The sequence below is a fragment of the Sturnus vulgaris genome, chromosome 21 (genome assembly GCF_052056855.1).
Source record: "Sturnus vulgaris isolate bStuVul1 chromosome 21, bStuVul1.hap1, whole genome shotgun sequence".
NCBI classification, from domain to species: Eukaryota; Metazoa; Chordata; class Aves; order Passeriformes; family Sturnidae; genus Sturnus; species Sturnus vulgaris.
This window is the reverse complement of record NC_142263.1, coordinates 2,350,161-2,366,439: the sequence shown is the minus strand read 5'-3', so window position 1 is coordinate 2,366,439 and position 16,279 is coordinate 2,350,161. Positions and strand designations below refer to the sequence as shown.

Sequence of the window (16,279 nt, the reverse complement as noted above, 5' to 3'; positions counted from 1 at the left end):
AGCTTAGCCAAAGCATTTATACTTCTTCAGACCTTGATGTCCTAAAAACTAGTTTTATTTTGGTTTACTAAAGTTGATTAGGAACAGATTTTTTAAAAACTGAAATAAGCCACTTTTATAATGAAACGTGAACATCTAAAGGGGATTTGGGTCTTTTCTGCACATGCAAGATGCTTTATTGATTCTATTTTTTTCCTCTGCAGCATTTTCCTATATGTGTTTCTTAAAACCTGCTACCATAGAGACCAAAGCTGGCTTTGTACCTGTGCACATCCTGCACTCCAGCCAAAATTCAAATTCTGTATCTTGAGCTTCCTGTTACGTCTCAGGGACAGTTCTGCTACCACAGAGAAATGACACATTATTTTCTCTTCAGGAACTGCTCACAAAAATGTGACCAGACATCCTGTGAACTGGCATTTTTTACTGATGAAACAAAAGCTTTATCAAATTGTTCGTCCTTGGCCATACCTGGCTAGAAATTGCAATGTTGCAAAGATTGGCACCTTGGAAAAAAACTTAGGGAACAGCTAAATAAATAATCTAACAGGAAGAAATCCTAAGCCAGAAAGGCTATGGAAGCAAAGATGAACTTCCAGCAGAAATAAAGTCTGAAATATGAGATTTCACAAAGAATGGTTTGCCACGAGCTACAAAAAAAATATAAATCTACAATTGTTCAGTTAAATAATAGCACATAAAAGCGAGAGGATGAAATCGGAAATCCAGATTTGTAATGAAATCCCTCATTTGCTTTCTGCTTTCCCCACCCCTCGTGCAATTTCACAATTCCTAAAATCCCGCAGGAAAGGTGTGCACAGAGAGATGCCCCCACAACAGGGTGGCCACAGGGGAGGTATCCAGATGTGCAGCTGCATCTGCATCCTCTAATACACCCTATGCCTCTATTAGTGTCTAGATTGATTTGATTAATTTGATTTAATAGGATCTCACCGACTGGAATTTTTTTGGTGGTGGAGGTTTTTAGGGTATTATTTTTGTCAAATATTTTTAGAGGGGGGTGAGGGATTTTTTTTTTTTTTTTTTTTTAATTGTTGGTTGGTTTGGTTTTGGAGGGGTTTTTGTTTCAACACACACACACACACATATATATATACACATGCATATATATATATACACATATGCACACAAGGGAGGGTTTGTGGACAATTCTTTCCAAAAGCAGCACTCACAGCTCGTACCCCCATCCCTGGACAGCCCCAGCCGCGCTGTGAGCAGGGATGGGAGCCGGGATGCTGGAGCGGGGAGAGGGGACCGGGAGCGGCCGCCCCGCCGGGGCTCCGCGGAGAGGAGCTGCTCAAACAACGGCATCCCCTCTGCCCCCCAAAAACCTGCCCTGCAAAACTCCCCTCGGGATGGGCAGTGCCCGAAGGGATCACCCGTGGCCGCTTTTCCTCCCGTTCCCCTCCGGTTCCGTGGGTACCCAGCGCTCCGGGCAGCGCCGGGGACGGGGCAATGTCTGCAGCGCAGACATTCAGCCTTTTAAAACCATCACCAGATAATCCTCCGGAGGAGAAATCCGCAATTAGAGCAAACCTCAAAGAGGAGGAAGGAGAGGAAGGCTCTGAGTGATGGAGCCGGCGCCCATCCTGCGGGCGCTGCCACGGGCGCTCTGAGGGGTCCGAGCGCTTTTCTCCAAAGTTCAGGGAACTTTGCTAACATAAACTTATCTTTTGATGATCCTCTTAATATAAAATAATCTCTTTTTTTCCCCCTCCCACAATGAAGCAGTCGGACATTAAAAAGATAGCGAGTGCATTTTAAAGATGTTTCCACTTTATAAATCAAACTTTCTTGGCAACAACATGATTTCTATTTCAATGCCGAGCTTGCTGTGTTCTCCTAATATCTCCTACAGATCAGTCCTAAGAGGGAGTAATAATCCCCTAAAGTAATTCTCAGCCCTAAATTCTCGATAATTTATAGTTGGCTCGTTCTGTGGAGCTCTACAAAGAACGAAACAAATGACTCCCCCTTTCCCCCCAACTAAGTTATCAATATTTGCCTTGTTTATACAAAAAAGCTATTTTACACCATTGCCATGGAATTAACGCTTCCGCTGAGCTTTACATTTCCTCTCCATTGAATGAACTTGTCATTAAAGTCACTCTCTTTTTTTTTGTTGTTGTTGTTTGAAATTTAAAAATCAGGCTTCCATTTCTTTTCGTTTGTGCCCCTTGAGGTCAGACAGACCTACATTTAAGTGATTTCAACTAACGGCATTCAGGGGCATCTCTGTGCCTGCTGGGAGGGGGATTAGAGTCCTGATTAGTGCCTGCAATTAGTCGCTTTCCCTCTTTCCACACCCCCCACCCCCCCAATGCTAAATGCAAGTGCACACAAATCTCCATTAACCATCGTTTTTTTAATTGGCTCAAGAGGAGGTTTATTATTGCGACTCTCTATTTAAATAGCTTGGGTAAAATAAAATCTGCATGAAGTAATAATTTTCATTTTGCCCTTTGCATGGGGATTAGCAGCGGATTGCAGCTCGTGGGCTGCCCTGCCCTCAGCACGGCCACGAGTGGCATCGCTCTGAACCGACACTCGAGGCACCACGGGATTTAAATTGTTCGATTTTTCGGCCTTACTCATGCTAATTATTTGGGGTATTTTTGTTGTCGGTGCTGCGGCAGAGCCCAGCCCGGGCCGAGGGGACCGAGCCGGGTCCCGGTCCCGGTCCCGGCACCGGCAGCGCGGGGGCTCCGGGGCTGTGCCTAGCTGCTAAAAACACCGATAAAAGCCCTCGTCCTCTATTTTTACACCATTTGCAGCTGAACTCAGTGAAAAAAAAAAAAAAAGGTTCTTTTGTTCCGTGCTATTCATTAACATTTCAGCCACTTCTTCCATTATTTTTTAAAATTCGAAACTGTTTCTAAAAAAAATGTTAAATTCTTGTAGCTCGATGGCGCTGCACTGAATTTTGCAAATGGAGAATTTGACTGGGGTAGCTTAAAAAACACAAAATTTTGTACATCTTGTGGTCTACCCCCCATCCCACCTCCTGAAAGGTGCACTGCCAGCTCCACTGGACAAGGAATGTGGGACTGAGCCCCGTTCGTATGGAGCTGTTTAAACAAGCCACGTTAGGGCTTACAGAGAGATAACATGCACGGTTGGGATGCTTAGGGTCTAGAATTTGGTACAGATATTACACATCTCCACACAGACACACTCAGAGACTATAAATTAAGGGTGAAATATCTGAGGTCTTGATCCCCTCATCTGAGCTGACTTAGGGAGCAGACCCATCCAAATGAACTCGGCTCTTCCCATCAGCAGACGCTGCAGAACAAGCCCTGAGATTTTTATACACCAAAATAAGGTGTGAAAAGGACAGTTACCTGCACCATCACTCCATAAACAGCCACATTGCAAATAAATGGAAGATTCCCGAGACATATAACCCCTCCCCAGAGCGAATAATGGGAATATCTTGCTTATTAGAGTCCAACCTCCCTACACCGAGCAGCACGAAGGAAAGCAGAGGGAAAGCGCTCATCAATCCCAAAAATCCAATGCCGAGGGTTGGGTTCTGGGTCTCACAGTGTGAGCAGCAAACAGGGGAGGAAAGTCACGCACACACTCCACGAGCATCCCCGGCTGCTCTGCACGAAGGGTCAGAGACCACAGAGAAATTAAAATCGAAATGATTTGTGGCTTTTTTTCTCTGTTTTCTCGCCGTTATTTGAGTGTCTGGCTGCACAGCTCGCTAGCACGGTGTAAAACAAGCGATTGCAGGGCACGGCAGAACCACTCAGCTAGGCTGGAATTAAATGTTAATTCCTCAATTTTTCTTTCCCAGCAGCAGCGAGGTGAGCCCGCTGCCGCAGAAGCCAAGGGCAGATACTTTGGTGCCCACAGTGACACCCGGCTAATTTTCTTGGGAATTATCTGATTCCCGAGCCAGTGATGGTTTGAGGTTTAATTCTGATTCTTAATTTTCTGACATTAATTCTGCCATCTAGCACCAGAGCAGCCCGGGCAGGAGCCCTGAGCAGATGCAGGGCTGAGTTCTTTGGGCAACTAAAGCCTCTATGAGGCTCTGGTCTCCCTCCCTGGGTGTGCACACTGAGGGGGTTCTGATTCGATAAAAATAACTATTTGTTTCCAAGAGAAAATAGATTTTTTTTTTAAATCCAGAAGTGGCACCCGTTTCTCTTTCAGTTTTGAGATTAAAAGAACGTTCGTACTGCTAAAATTTCGGTGCAGAGTATCCCAGCACAGCTCTTAATGCAGGGCACAGAAAAGGGAAGGGGTTTGCTTAGTGCGGAAAAAAAAAATAAAATCACGATTATGCTAATTTCCTAATTTAAAAATAATTAAAAAAAAATAATTGCCAGAGAGAATCGGGACTAAATATTCCAAACGACTCCACAACATTTTCTTGCATCTGCATTCCAACTGCCACACTCAAACACATGTACAGTTTACACTGAAAAAATGATCTTACCGAAATCTGCAATCACAATAATATTTTTTAAATGCCACTGACTGTGGCAGCTCTGCAAAACCCAGTCTTGGCAAACAGGACATTTCATAGAGATCAGAAGCAATACATATTTGCAGGGAATTTTCACTAACCTGCCTGCTTTGGTTATTATCATTTCCGTGCCAGCTTCATGAAATTTCTTCCATAGCTCCTTCTCATGGAGATAGACTTTGATATTTTCTATTGTCTGTAAAAAAATTAAGATAATGAGAACAGCAAGAAATGATGGAGAAAACCTGTGAGAAGCCTGGGAAGGGCCATGGTAGGGCTGGGGTTGGGGACACTCAGGGCCCACGCTGCAGCCGAGGCTCGGGGCAAAGCCACCAGCCTGTGCGGGAAGAGGATGGAGTCTCAAAAATTCCTCTGCCCTTTGCCAAAAATAAGAGAAACAAACGGAGGCCGGTTTTAATTGCAGACTTTCACAACCAGGCAGGACACTGCGGCTGAATGGAATTTTTTTTCTTTAATTTTTTTTTCCTAGGGGAAAAAAGTCTGTTGGGCTAGACTCGCCCTAAGCCCCCCAAAAAACAGGGACCAGGAGCAGCCGCGGGAACAACGGATCCGCATCCAGGGCCGCGCTTTGTGCGTTCCGCGGGATGCTGGGGACATCGCAGAGGCCCGGGGCGAAGGCACAGAAGCCGCGTTTTATTTTAAGGATGGAAAACCCTCAGTGAATTCCCCGCCAGGCCGCAGCCCCGGGAGGAGCGGCGGCTTTCGGTGCTCGGATGCGCCCTTTACCGCCCTGCGCATCGACAGCGGGAAAATAAATTTATAACAATAAAAAAGAAAATGAAGAAAAATGAGATTTCTTCACAATCCCTCCCCGTATCGCCGCCGGGGGAGATGCGCGGTGGCGGGCCGGGCTGGTGGCGGGGCCGGACGGAACGTACCTGCTCGGGGTCGGGGAGCTGCGGGCTGCTGAGCGGCGTGGTGCTCCCCCCGGCTACGCCGAGGACGGGGGAGCCGGCGGAGGTGTCCGCATGGCCGGGCGCGGGGGCTGTTGGAAACCCTTCCTCGGTTTCAGACAGGCTTTTCTCCTGGAGCATTTCCTTGGGGGAGAGAGGCGCAACGTTAGCTCGCGGCACCGGGGGTCACGTCCAACCCCTGCCCCTCGCCCAGCCCCGGGCACGGCCACCTGCGAGGTCAGGCCCTCCCGGCCCGGCCCGTGGTCGTTCCTCGGGCGGCGGCACTCGGCGACACTGGGATGTGACACCGCCGGCCCTGGGGGAAGCCGCTGTGCCCGGCAGAGCCGGGCCGGGCCCGCCAGCCCCCGCGGGGGAGCCGCCCACGCGTGGCTGCGCTCCCGCCTGAGGCCAGGGCAGCTCACGTCTGATGTGGTCTCAACACCCCAGCCCCGATTCTTTCTCCCCTCCGGTACCCGTCCGAGCCCGGCCCGGTCGGTCTCTCTGCCCCGTCCCGTCGGGGCTGCGGGGGCTCCGCGACGAAGCGCTGCGGCGGAGCCGGACGGTGTAAACAGGGGGAGTGCTGGGCTCCGAGATAAAAGGGCCCCTCTTAAACTTGGACGGAGACTGGGAAAAGCCAATAAAGATAAGGCCTGACAGCTCCGCCGGGGCTGCCGCGCATCAACGCCGACTTTTACAGTGCGGAGGGACGCGGCCGCCCGCCCCGCTTGACGGACGGACAGACGGACAGACAGAAGGACGGGCAGCAGCGGCGCGGAGGGGGAGCAGCTCCGAGGAGGTTGCGGGGTGCCGGACCCAGGGACAGAAGCCGGAGCTGGCCGCGGATCTGCGGCCCCCGAGGGAGCGCTCCTGTCCCCGGCCCGCAGCTCCGGTCCTGCCCCGAGCCGCCAAGGCCGAGCCGCTCTTCGGGACAGCGATTGTGCAGGGGGAGAGAGGGGCTGGGACCCCAAACTGCAGCTCCAGCAGAGCTCCAGGGAGAGCGGGACTGGCACCCCAAAATCCAGCTTTAGCAGAGCTCCGGTGAGAGCGGGGCTGGGACTCCCAGCTCCATTCGCACCAGAATTCCAGGGAGAGCTCCCGCCGAGGAGCAGGACAGCCAGCCCCGGCTGTGTGAGCAGACACACATACCCCAGTGACCAGCCGCAGTCTGCGGGGCAGGGAGCACCGAGCAGGGAGCACGCTATGGGGCTCAGTGCCCCGAGAGCTCCACCGGTCCCTCTACCCGGCTCGGGGTGTCGGGACGGGACAGCCCCAGCCCGGCCGAGGCGCGGATGTTTCTCGGCGTCCAACCGCAGAGCGGAGCCGGGTGACCGGGAGGGCACAGGTGGGAGGTGTCCGCCGCGAAGCCCGAGGGCAAGGCTCCAGAACCAGCACCGGGACCGGTGCTCCCGGCACAGAGCAGGTTGGCTGGCGGGGAGCAGCAGGGAGCAGCGGGGCAGGCTGGCGGCGGTGTCCCACCCCAGGCCGGGGCTCGGTGGGCTACAGGGAGCCCCTCACCCTTGGAGCCCTCGCTCCCTCCCGTCCTTCCCCCCGCACCCCGGGAACTCACACGGCCGGCCGAGGGGCAGGAGGCGCAGCGGGGGGCTCCGGGCTTGGCCTGGGGGCGGCTGCGGCATGAAGGGCATCCGCGGGGCGCTCAGGCCGGGAGCGGCTCCGCGGCCCCCGATGGCAGCGACGTGCGGAGCATCCCCCGCTGCGCGGATTCACTTTCCCTTGATCTCGGCGGAAAATGTTCCATAAAGATCCAGTTTGGGGCCTTTCGACTCCCTCCCTCTTTGTCTCCCCCCCCTCCCTTTTCCTTCCCCTCCTGTTGCTGACGTTGCCGCTGTCAATCACATCCCCTTACACCGACTCTGGCCCGCTCCGCCCGACCCGGCCCGCCCGGCCCGGCCCGGCCCCGCTCCCGCCCGTCGGTCCGCACCGGGGGGCACCGGCGGGGGCAGCGGGCTCCCGGCCCCCGCGCACCGGACCCGGCCGCGGCCTTCCCCGGCCTGCCTCGGCGCTGCGCCGGGCCTGGCGGCGAGCGGAGCCACTCGTTGCTCCGGGAGGAGCCCGGGGAGAGGGGGACATCCTCGGCACCACCGCCCCCTCACAGCCCCGACGGTCCTGGGGCTCCCCGCTGCCCGCCGGGGAGCCGGGCAAGGCCGGGGCTGCAGCGAGGGGCATAGGCCGCGCTTGGAAGGACAGCCGGTTCTACGGGACCCCGCGGCGGGAGCCGGGGTAGCCCGGGAGAGGTGATGGGGAAAAGCCGGGATCACGCCTGGGCAGGGGTCCCGCCTCAGGAGGGGCCCACAACTCCCGTGGGGTTCCCTGACCCTGCAGCGCAGCCGAAGCGCCGGTGTCCGCCGGCCTGAGGCCTGCCCTCGGTTGCGAGTCTCCCTTCGAGCCCGGGGACGAGGACAGGGCTTCCCCTCCACTGCATGTCGCGACAGAGAGCCTTGAGCCTTTCCACAAGGCCTGCAGGAGCTGGGCGGCCACAACAAAGCGACGGCGAGGCCAGGCCGTCGGGGCCGCCCCGAGGTGAGGGCGGCAAGGGAAGAGGCCCCTCACACCGGCCCGCCGGGGCTCCCTCACCCTGCGGCACCGGCACCGCCACGACAAACCCCCAAATCCGGTGGAGAACACACTCGACATAGCTCCTGAGTGCTGTCGCGACTCAGAGGGCCACTTCAGCTCGGTTGTCGTTATCGCCAAGCCACACACACACACACCTTCCCCCACAGCGCTGGGCCGACCCTCACATCCGAGCCGCGCCCAGGCCGCGCGTTACTCCCTGCACATACTCCTGTCGCGACTGTTCCACTGCTGTGCCCCGCGCTATATCGCGACAGCACCAGGCTCTGCGCTGCACTGTACCCCTCAAGCCCCTGCTCATCCCTTCCTCTCCCTTACCCGAGCCGGAGGTCCCGGGCGGGCGCCGAGGCGCCGCTCGCTCCCGCAGCGCCGGGCTCACAGGGACCCCGCCATGGGCCGGCGGGCCAGGGGTCTTATCGGGGTTTTCTTGAAAGTGAATTTAAACCCAAACTCACTCCCACCGTCACGTGGTGCCGAAATTGGGAACAGGAGCAGAATAAAAAGTAAAGTGGGGTCAACCTCGTAATGAACCTTTTCCCCACTCCTACCAAAAAAAAAAAAAAAAAAAAAAAAAAGGAAAGAGAAAAAAGGAAAGGGAAAAAAAAAAAAAAAAAAGAGGACCTGAGCGGGCCAGGGGATGCGAGCTTGGGATCGGCGAGCGGATCCCGCAGGAGCCAGCGGGATGGGGCAGGTGAGACCGGGCTGTGAGAGGGGACCTGCGACCGTCCTGTCCCCGCACAGACCGAGCCGGGACTGAGAAGGGTCTAAGGGTGAGGAGCCGTCCCGGCGAGAGGCCCGGCTCAGCGGGGAGCGCCGCTCCCGCCGCTGACCTGTCCTGCTCGGTTCCCCACCGGTTCTGTGCCCCAGCCCCGCTCTGACCGCTCTGTCCCACCCGCGGGCCGGGCTCTCCCCGGGAGAGACCCGGAGCTCCATGACAAGGTGAATTTTGGTGTGACTGTGCAGCCGGTACCGGCTGCTCGGCTTTGTCTGCGTGAGTCTCCCTTCAGCCCTTCCTCCCGCAATCGCCGCAAGGACAGGGGGAATGCCGGCCGCTGCCGACGTTAAATGCAGGTTTTTTCCCCTTGAACAAAATAGAAAGGGCGGAGGGGGCAATCCCAGGTGGGGACGATTTAATTAAATCAGACCCAATGACTCTCAGGCCTCCTTCCAGCCTCAGATTTCCCCGTCGGTACGAACGAGGATGCTGGAGCGGTGGGGTCGGGCCCATTCCCCACCGTGCGGCCCCCGGTTGAGTCCAGCCGCCCTCAGCTCACCGTGCCCTGAGCCCCGACAGCACCTGCCCGTAGCGGGCTCCGGGCTCGGTTCCTCCGGGAGGGGGGCACAGATTTCCTCATCCCCCAAGCAGGGGGACGGGGCCGACACCGAGGAGTGAAACGTCCTTGTCGGACGGAGCCTCCGGCTGCGGCAGCTCCGTGCGCTTCCCGAAGGCTCCCGCAATTCACGGCGAGGCGAAACCGGCCCGACTGTCATCACCCGGCAGATAAACGGCCAGATCCCCGACGGCAGGGTGGCTCCTATTCACGGCTCATCAGCGCCGAGCCAAGGGAGCAGTGGGAGGATAAGCCCCGCTTTCAGGGACCAGCGCTCCAAACCACTCATCACTGTCACCGAGCTCGCTCATGCCGTAGCCCTAAACACCGGCGATTAATAAAAGTTTTCTGTCGCTTGAAGTTACACTCAGTCCGCGGGCAGGGGAAACCCGAGTGGGATCGGTTCCGCGGGATGCTCCAGCTCTCCTGAAGCCACCTCGCCTTTCCGTGGCTCCTCTTCCCCTAAAGAAAACCTGCTTGTCTTGGCCCCCAGGAAAAGCTGCCAACCACGACGGAGACGAGGGGAGAAGCGAACCCCGAGGCCGCACCCGACGGAACCGCACGGCCCCGACGGCGGCGGCTCAGAGCCCCGTGCGAGGCAGAGGGCGGCGGGGGGAAAGTCGGGACCGAGCCCCGACCGCGTGGGTTGGCATAGATTTACTGACTTGAGAGGAAACTCACCGGTTTACACTGCTGAGAAAGGTTTGAATGGATGAGTACTGAGAAAAAGTTGCCGAATTTGGCCAGTAAAAAGGCTGGAAGAATGGAAGGCTAATACTGAGTTATGCATGGACTCGGGAGGAATTACAGAGCATCAGAGTCTTGCTTCTAAACAGCGACAGTGCCAAATTTCTAATAACTGTGTAATATGCTTATTTATACCATACAAGGACTTACAAACCTCATTGTGCATAGCAGCTGGGTCATATTTCTTTACCCTTCCATTCCTCAGGCTCTTTTGCCAAGAGACTGGTACCAAACACTTCTAGGCTGAAAGGAAAACACAAAATTTAATCGCAAAGAAACGATGACAAGGAAGCGTGGGTAAGATACGGGCTGACGTGCAGCCCTTTAATCTTAAGGATCTGCCTGAAATAGATACACTAAGGGGGTATTGGAAATATGCACGGTTTGAAATGCAAGCGATTCTCTGCTTCTAAATCGTTCAGCCCAATTATCCACATGTATTTCCCTGACCTGGGCACGTTTGTAGGCTCTAAGGCTTTGTTTTAAACTGCTAAGTAAATATTTTAACGAATGTTTTAAAACGTTGTAAACGAACGTGCTGCTCAATCTCGCACCAAGCTCCGCTGGAACCGGGTAAATCAAACGAAGAACCGTATTGAGATTTGTTTTTAAATATTTGGGGGGGCTATTTGTTAATTTTATCTCAGCACACCAAGTGTACTCACCTCTCGTAATTTCAAACAAAGCCATGCAAAATGCAGCCCGGCAATGTAAAACCTATATCCAGAAATAATTAAACTATGAACGAATATTCATGTGTATAGGTATTTTTTAAAAGATTAAGTATTTTAGAAATAAAAGCTAACAATTGTGGAATCGGTTTAATTTTTGAAACTAACCTTAATTTTGTCCAAATGCGCTGGATTTTTATTTTCGAATATACTCACTATTTTTTAGCATCTAAAACCCCTAACATTTCAAATCAATTGTGCTTTTTTTGAAAGGAAGAGATTTTATTATGAGCTTGGCAAAGTCTTTGTAAGAATGAATAGTCCAGAGATCACTGCCCTGGTGAGCATCAGTCTGAGATAGTCCCCAGTGGTATTTCCCAGCCATAGCTCTGATTTAACTTCAAGATTCACATACATACCAAAAAAAAAAAAAAAAAAAAAAAAAGCAGCTCAGTCTATTTTGCAATAACTTTTTTGATTTTAATGAAAAGAGCCCGTAAAGCTACAACATGCTGGAGGATGGGAGCAGGCAAATGGAGCTGGAATGGAAATGATGATTTAAAAAATAAAAGGCAAACAAAGCCCAGCACTTGGAGCATTCCTCTGCAGCTTGAGTTCCAGTGCCACAGCAGCCCCAGCTCTGCTTCCTGCACCCACCAAACTCTGCTGTGGGATGGGCTCTGAGCTGCCACCGCTGCTCTGCCACTTCCAGCAGGTCAGTGGCTCTGGTGACACCATCCCCCGGTGGTCACTGGCACGAGCCTGGCAGAGAAGGGACTCGGGCAGTGGTGTGGGTCAGGAGAGGGGAAGGCAGCCCCAGGACAGCTCAGTGTCCTGCAAAGACCTTGGTGGAGTGGGAGGAGGACACGTGGAACCTCCTGGGTGAAGCTGCTCTGGGGCACCTGGGCCGTGGGCGAAAATGAGAGGCACATCAATCCACCAAGCACAGCAAGTCACTTGTCACCAGGCAGGAAGAAAAAGTGGAGAGGCTTGTCTTAAGCCTTGAATCAGAGCAAGAAACTGCCTTAAGGTATTGCAAAGCCAGCCCAGTACACTGGCAGAGGAATGTGTTGTAGCTCTGTACGGGGTCCTTGGCATCATCCATCTGTCACCCTGCAGGGATGAGGGACTGGGAGAGCCCCGCCCAAAGTGATTATTCAATTTGTGCTGGGGATGAGGAGGAGGTTATTGCTATGGGAAATCACTGTCCTCCAGGGTAAACAGAGGAAAATGCTGGTCTGGGTGAGAAATTCCCAGCGGGAGGAATGAAGGCAGCCAGCTGCCAGCTCTGTCTGCCCTGGAGCTGGGCATAGACCCTGTCCAAGCCCCCAGTGTGGCACAATATGATGCTCTGACAGAGGAACTCGGGCCAGTGCGGCCAAACAATCTTGTTCAAACATCGGAGCTCCCTCAGAGGGCAGAATCCCTGACCCAGAGCCTGAACAAGGCAGCACAGCAAGCCCTGACACCCCACCAGAGCCTGCTGCTCCCTTTGGCCAGTCCCTGTCCCCCACAGTGCTGCCCAGAGGGAACCTTTCCTCTTTCTCCCTCATCCAGGGCCAGACCCACAGCGTGGCAGGGGGTCAAAACAGGACTCAGCACTGGAGCTGGAGGAGGGAACAGAAAGCACTAAGCCAGGAATAAACAGGAGTCCTGGGAATTAAACCCTTGCCAGATGCCTATGAGAGCCGTGTATCACCCTCCCAGGGATCAGTCCTGCCCTGAGTCCTGGCTGAATCACCCGGGGCAGGTTTAGGGGCTTTCAAAGCACGGGAAGGCAGCCGGGATTTCGAAGGACAGAGGGGAGCAGGGAGCAGCAGGAGCAGTCGGCCGGAGTGCAGAGGCTGGAGCAGAGGCACAAACACTCATCCGGACGTGGAGCTGCTGGAGAGGAGGAGACAACGGGATGGAGGAAGGAGAGGTGAGAGGCAGAGGAGAGCAGAAAGGAAGGGAGCTGTGGGGGTCTGGGGAGCAGGAGGTTGGGGGAAAGGGGCCACCCTGGAGGAGGGTTTTGCTTCCAAGGGCAGCACACATCACCAGGCAGCCTCTGGGATGTGGCAGCTCGCTCCCTGCTCAGTCACATCCCTCCCATGCCTCCATCCCACTGCCCGGACACTGACGTGAAACACATTCCTTGGGCTGCAGTGGGGCAGGGCCAGGCCTGGGACAAATGCTCCTCTCTATTTTGGGGATTTTCCTCCCTGCCCAGGGAGTGGGTTTGCTCTGAAAGCAGGGCTCGGTCTCAGGGGTGCCATTGCCCCTCCAGTAAAGGGACAAGAACTGCAAAAAGGCCCTACATTCCCACTCCTAGGGAAGATTTTCAACAGAAGCAAACAGGAAGGGAAATGTTAGCCAACTGGGCTGGGGCCCAGAAGCTGGGAATTCCCTCCTCCTGGGACATGACTCTCTGTGGGACCCCAAATTTTCTGCAGGTAGAATTAGGAAAACTGCAGAGAGGGGAGGGATGAAATGTTGGAGCAGCATCTGCCCCTGGCTCCAGCAAGGAGAGAAAGGATGGCTGAGATTCATTAAATAAAGAGACAGGAAAACCTTGCTTAAGGAGCTGTCTGGGAAAGGGGCCATTTCAGACCTGCTGTATACAAGTGCCAGTGATTTGGGGCCAGAACAGACAATTGCTAAAATTTCCTCCAGGCTCTGCTGTGCAAGGAGCTGCTCTCAAGCAAAGCAGTTATACAAAGTCCTGGGGAGCTTACTGGTGCTTTTCTACTTGGGCTGAGGGACCAAGCTGGCTCCATTAGGAGAAGACAAGGAAAAAGATCTCTCAAATTAGGGATTTTTTTCTCACACTACAGCTCAGAGCACTGACCTGGTGGTGCAGAGAGGACGAGGCATCTCCTGCTGGAGGAAGGACACAAATGTCTCACCATAGAGTGGGAACAGAGAGAGGGATGGAAAACGGATTTCATGATCTTCAGGATCAGTCTGCACCTGTCATAAACCAACCGAGTGAAATTTGGGAAGAAGCAGAAGCAGTGGGGACAGCAGGAGACGCTCTCATGGAGAAGGTTTGCACCACTGAACTTCAGCACAGCCACAGCTACAGAGGGAGTCCAGGTGCTTCTGCCCCTGCCATTCCCTGCTCTTACCTGAGAGCCAGGCAGGGAAGAAGGAAAATTGGCTCTGCCCCAAACCCCAAGCAGTGCTCCACCACCAGAGCAGAGGGATCTGCACTGGGATCTCTCACCTTGCCCCAGGTGATGAGGCTGCTGCAGGTCTGCCAGCTGGTCACAGACCTGGCCTGGCTGCTCTGGGACATCCTCAAGATCATTCCCCACCTCTGCCACATGATGTTCATCCATTTCCATGCTGGTAAACGGCTGGACAATGCTTGCCTGTGTTGTGAACATCGACCTGAGAAAGCACCTTGGCTGGTAGGGTCCTGCACTGGCTGTGGAGTCTCAGGGACTGTGGGGACAGCAGGCACAGAACCAGCAGCAGGATGGTCCTCTCTGATCCTGACACAGAAATCAGGAGCTGGGGCAGGGTTCATCCCCTCTCTCCCGTTTTGCTGTGCTCCTGCTCCGAGTTGAACCTAGAAAGTGTAAAAAATATGGATAAGAAATGCTGGCCAGTACCTTCCACAGCAGCATCCTTCATGTACAACACATTCTCAGCACCTCCAGCCAAGGAGAACGCAGTGGTTTTGCCTCTGTGCTGGTGCCACCGACAAAGTGCAGAAAAGCCTCAGAGCTCGAGATAAATGCCCTGAACCAGATGAAATCAGCCGGGAACACCTGATCCTCATTCCCACAAGGTTATGGTTAAGGTTGCGAAACGAAGGAAGTGCCGCACTGGCATGCTGGCAGCAAATCAAAGCAAATGACATTAATTAAAGCACATGTTAGGAATAGGAAATTAAGCTAAAGCAACATTTCATCTGCAGCGTCTTCTCTGGGCACTTTAGAAAGGGTATAAGTTTACTGTAGAGAAAGAGAAATGAGGAGGCTGGTGCAGAGGATAGATGTGCGGGAAGTTAAAAGAATTAGAGGAGAGTTTTAAAAGCTTTAGACTATACACTCAAGGTCATGTTCACTCTCTGTATTTATTTTGAGTTGTGAGTGAGGGGGAAAGCTGAGAGTGCTGGCTGGCACTGCGGGAAGACTCAGGCTAACATGGACCAAGCATCCTTGAAAAGGGGGCTCAGCCCCAAAATTGGGACCTCCACACTCCTCCCTTCATGGCTACGCCAGGCACCGATGGACCTTGGCACAGGTTTTGCAAAAATAATTTCTCAGTTTTGCTTTTCTCACTTAACTCAGCCCCAGAATTTACCAAAGCTCAGCTCATCACTCTGGGCAGCCGGGGACAAGGGCACCACTGTCCCCTGCACAGAAGGGAAACTGAGGCACGGCATGATTAACAGCTTTGGAGCACGGGGCAAGCACAGGGCTGGGAGCACTGAGCAGAGCTGCACTCCAGCCCCGGTAGGAGCCACGAGAAGCCCCTCAGACCCTGTCCCATGGTCTCTCTCAGCCCTTCCTCCTGCTCTTGCCCCCGGAGCTGGCAGCGATGCTGCGGTCCCGACCCATCGGGGGCGTTGCTGGGGCTGCACTGACGCACCCGTGTCATCCCAGGTCACCCAGCATTTTTCAATCATGGCCACATGTCTGTGCTGGGACTGTGAACGGGGCCAGCCCGTGGCCACTTCCACGTGGCCACTGTGCCAGCTCACACGCTGCACGTAGATGGCACCCATACCCTATGTCCCCATGGGAAAAGGGTGACATCCCCGCTGCCCAAGCTGTGCCAGGAGCTGTGCGGTGAGCACGGCAGGCTTTCCACCAGTGCCCTGCTCCACACGGGCTCCTCACCCTCCCCTCTGCCTCCGCCGTGCCCCGGGGCTAGCATGGCACGCACAGGGAGCGGAGTCAAGGCGTGAGTGAAAGAAGCTGGGCAGCCGCCTGACCCCAGGCGCTCTCCTCCCTGCGCTGCTCTGCTCCCAGACCGGCTGCCGTGTTTCCCCTGGAGCCATAAATTGCTGGCCGGGCCCAGCACGGGCTCCCCACGGCGGTGTCTCCGCGATGAGTTACGAGGAGCGAGCGGCGCAGCCAGGGCTCCGCTCCAGAGCCCCAAGGCGAGCGAGGCAGCGCAGCTCCCTCCTCCCGCACAGCCCGGAGCCCCTTTCCTCCCTCTGCCACCCTGCCCACGCTGCTGTCCCGGAGGGGTTCACCCCACGGCACCCCCGTGCTTGCCGGTTTTCCGAGGAGGGCTGGCTGGAGCGCGGTGTTTACCCAGGGCGAGCGGGCAGATGGCTTGCTGACAGCTTCAGGAACACCTTGTAGCAGTTGCGGTGATTCCCGAGATCCGTTGCTTCCCATTTCAATTCACACATCATGATTTCTAAACCTCAGCTTGTACCTTCCCAGCAGAGCTCCCCACCTCCATCCTGGCTGCTCGCAGTCGCTACCGGCTCGGGAATGATGGGGAAGGGGATCCTGTGGCAGCGGCAGCCACCCCGACACTGCCTCCTTCCGCACCTGGGGCAAGCCCCTTAACCTG

At 54.8% G+C, this 16,279-nt stretch overlaps 1 protein-coding gene and 1 long non-coding RNA gene across 3 annotated transcripts in view; both read right to left on the bottom strand.

The window, feature by feature from the left end:
* TBX4 (T-box transcription factor 4) overlaps positions 1 to 5,559 on the bottom strand; it is a 31,497-nt gene extending 25,938 nt beyond the window's left edge. Inside the window, exons 1-2 of the mRNA XM_014881115.2 lie at positions 5,404 to 5,559; positions 4,606 to 4,700 (exon numbers count right to left, since the gene is read on the bottom strand). Of these exons, the coding sequence (XP_014736601.1) occupies positions 4,606 to 4,700; positions 5,404 to 5,559 (251 nt within the window). The remainder of the gene's footprint in view (positions 1 to 4,605; positions 4,701 to 5,403) is intronic.
* A 5,626-nt stretch (positions 5,560 to 11,185) lies between these two features.
* Positions 11,186 to 14,552, bottom strand: LOC148221478 (uncharacterized). Of its 2 annotated transcripts, none has more exons than XR_015807897.1 (4): positions 14,398 to 14,552; positions 13,965 to 14,312; positions 13,587 to 13,708; positions 11,186 to 12,643 (listed from the first exon to the last, which is right to left on the bottom strand). It is a non-coding gene; the product is annotated as an uncharacterized LOC148221478 (long non-coding RNA). The 2 variants fall into 2 exon arrangements; XR_015807898.1 differs by having other exon boundaries at positions 11,186 to 12,640.
* Positions 14,553 to 16,279: the final 1,727 nt, after the last annotated feature.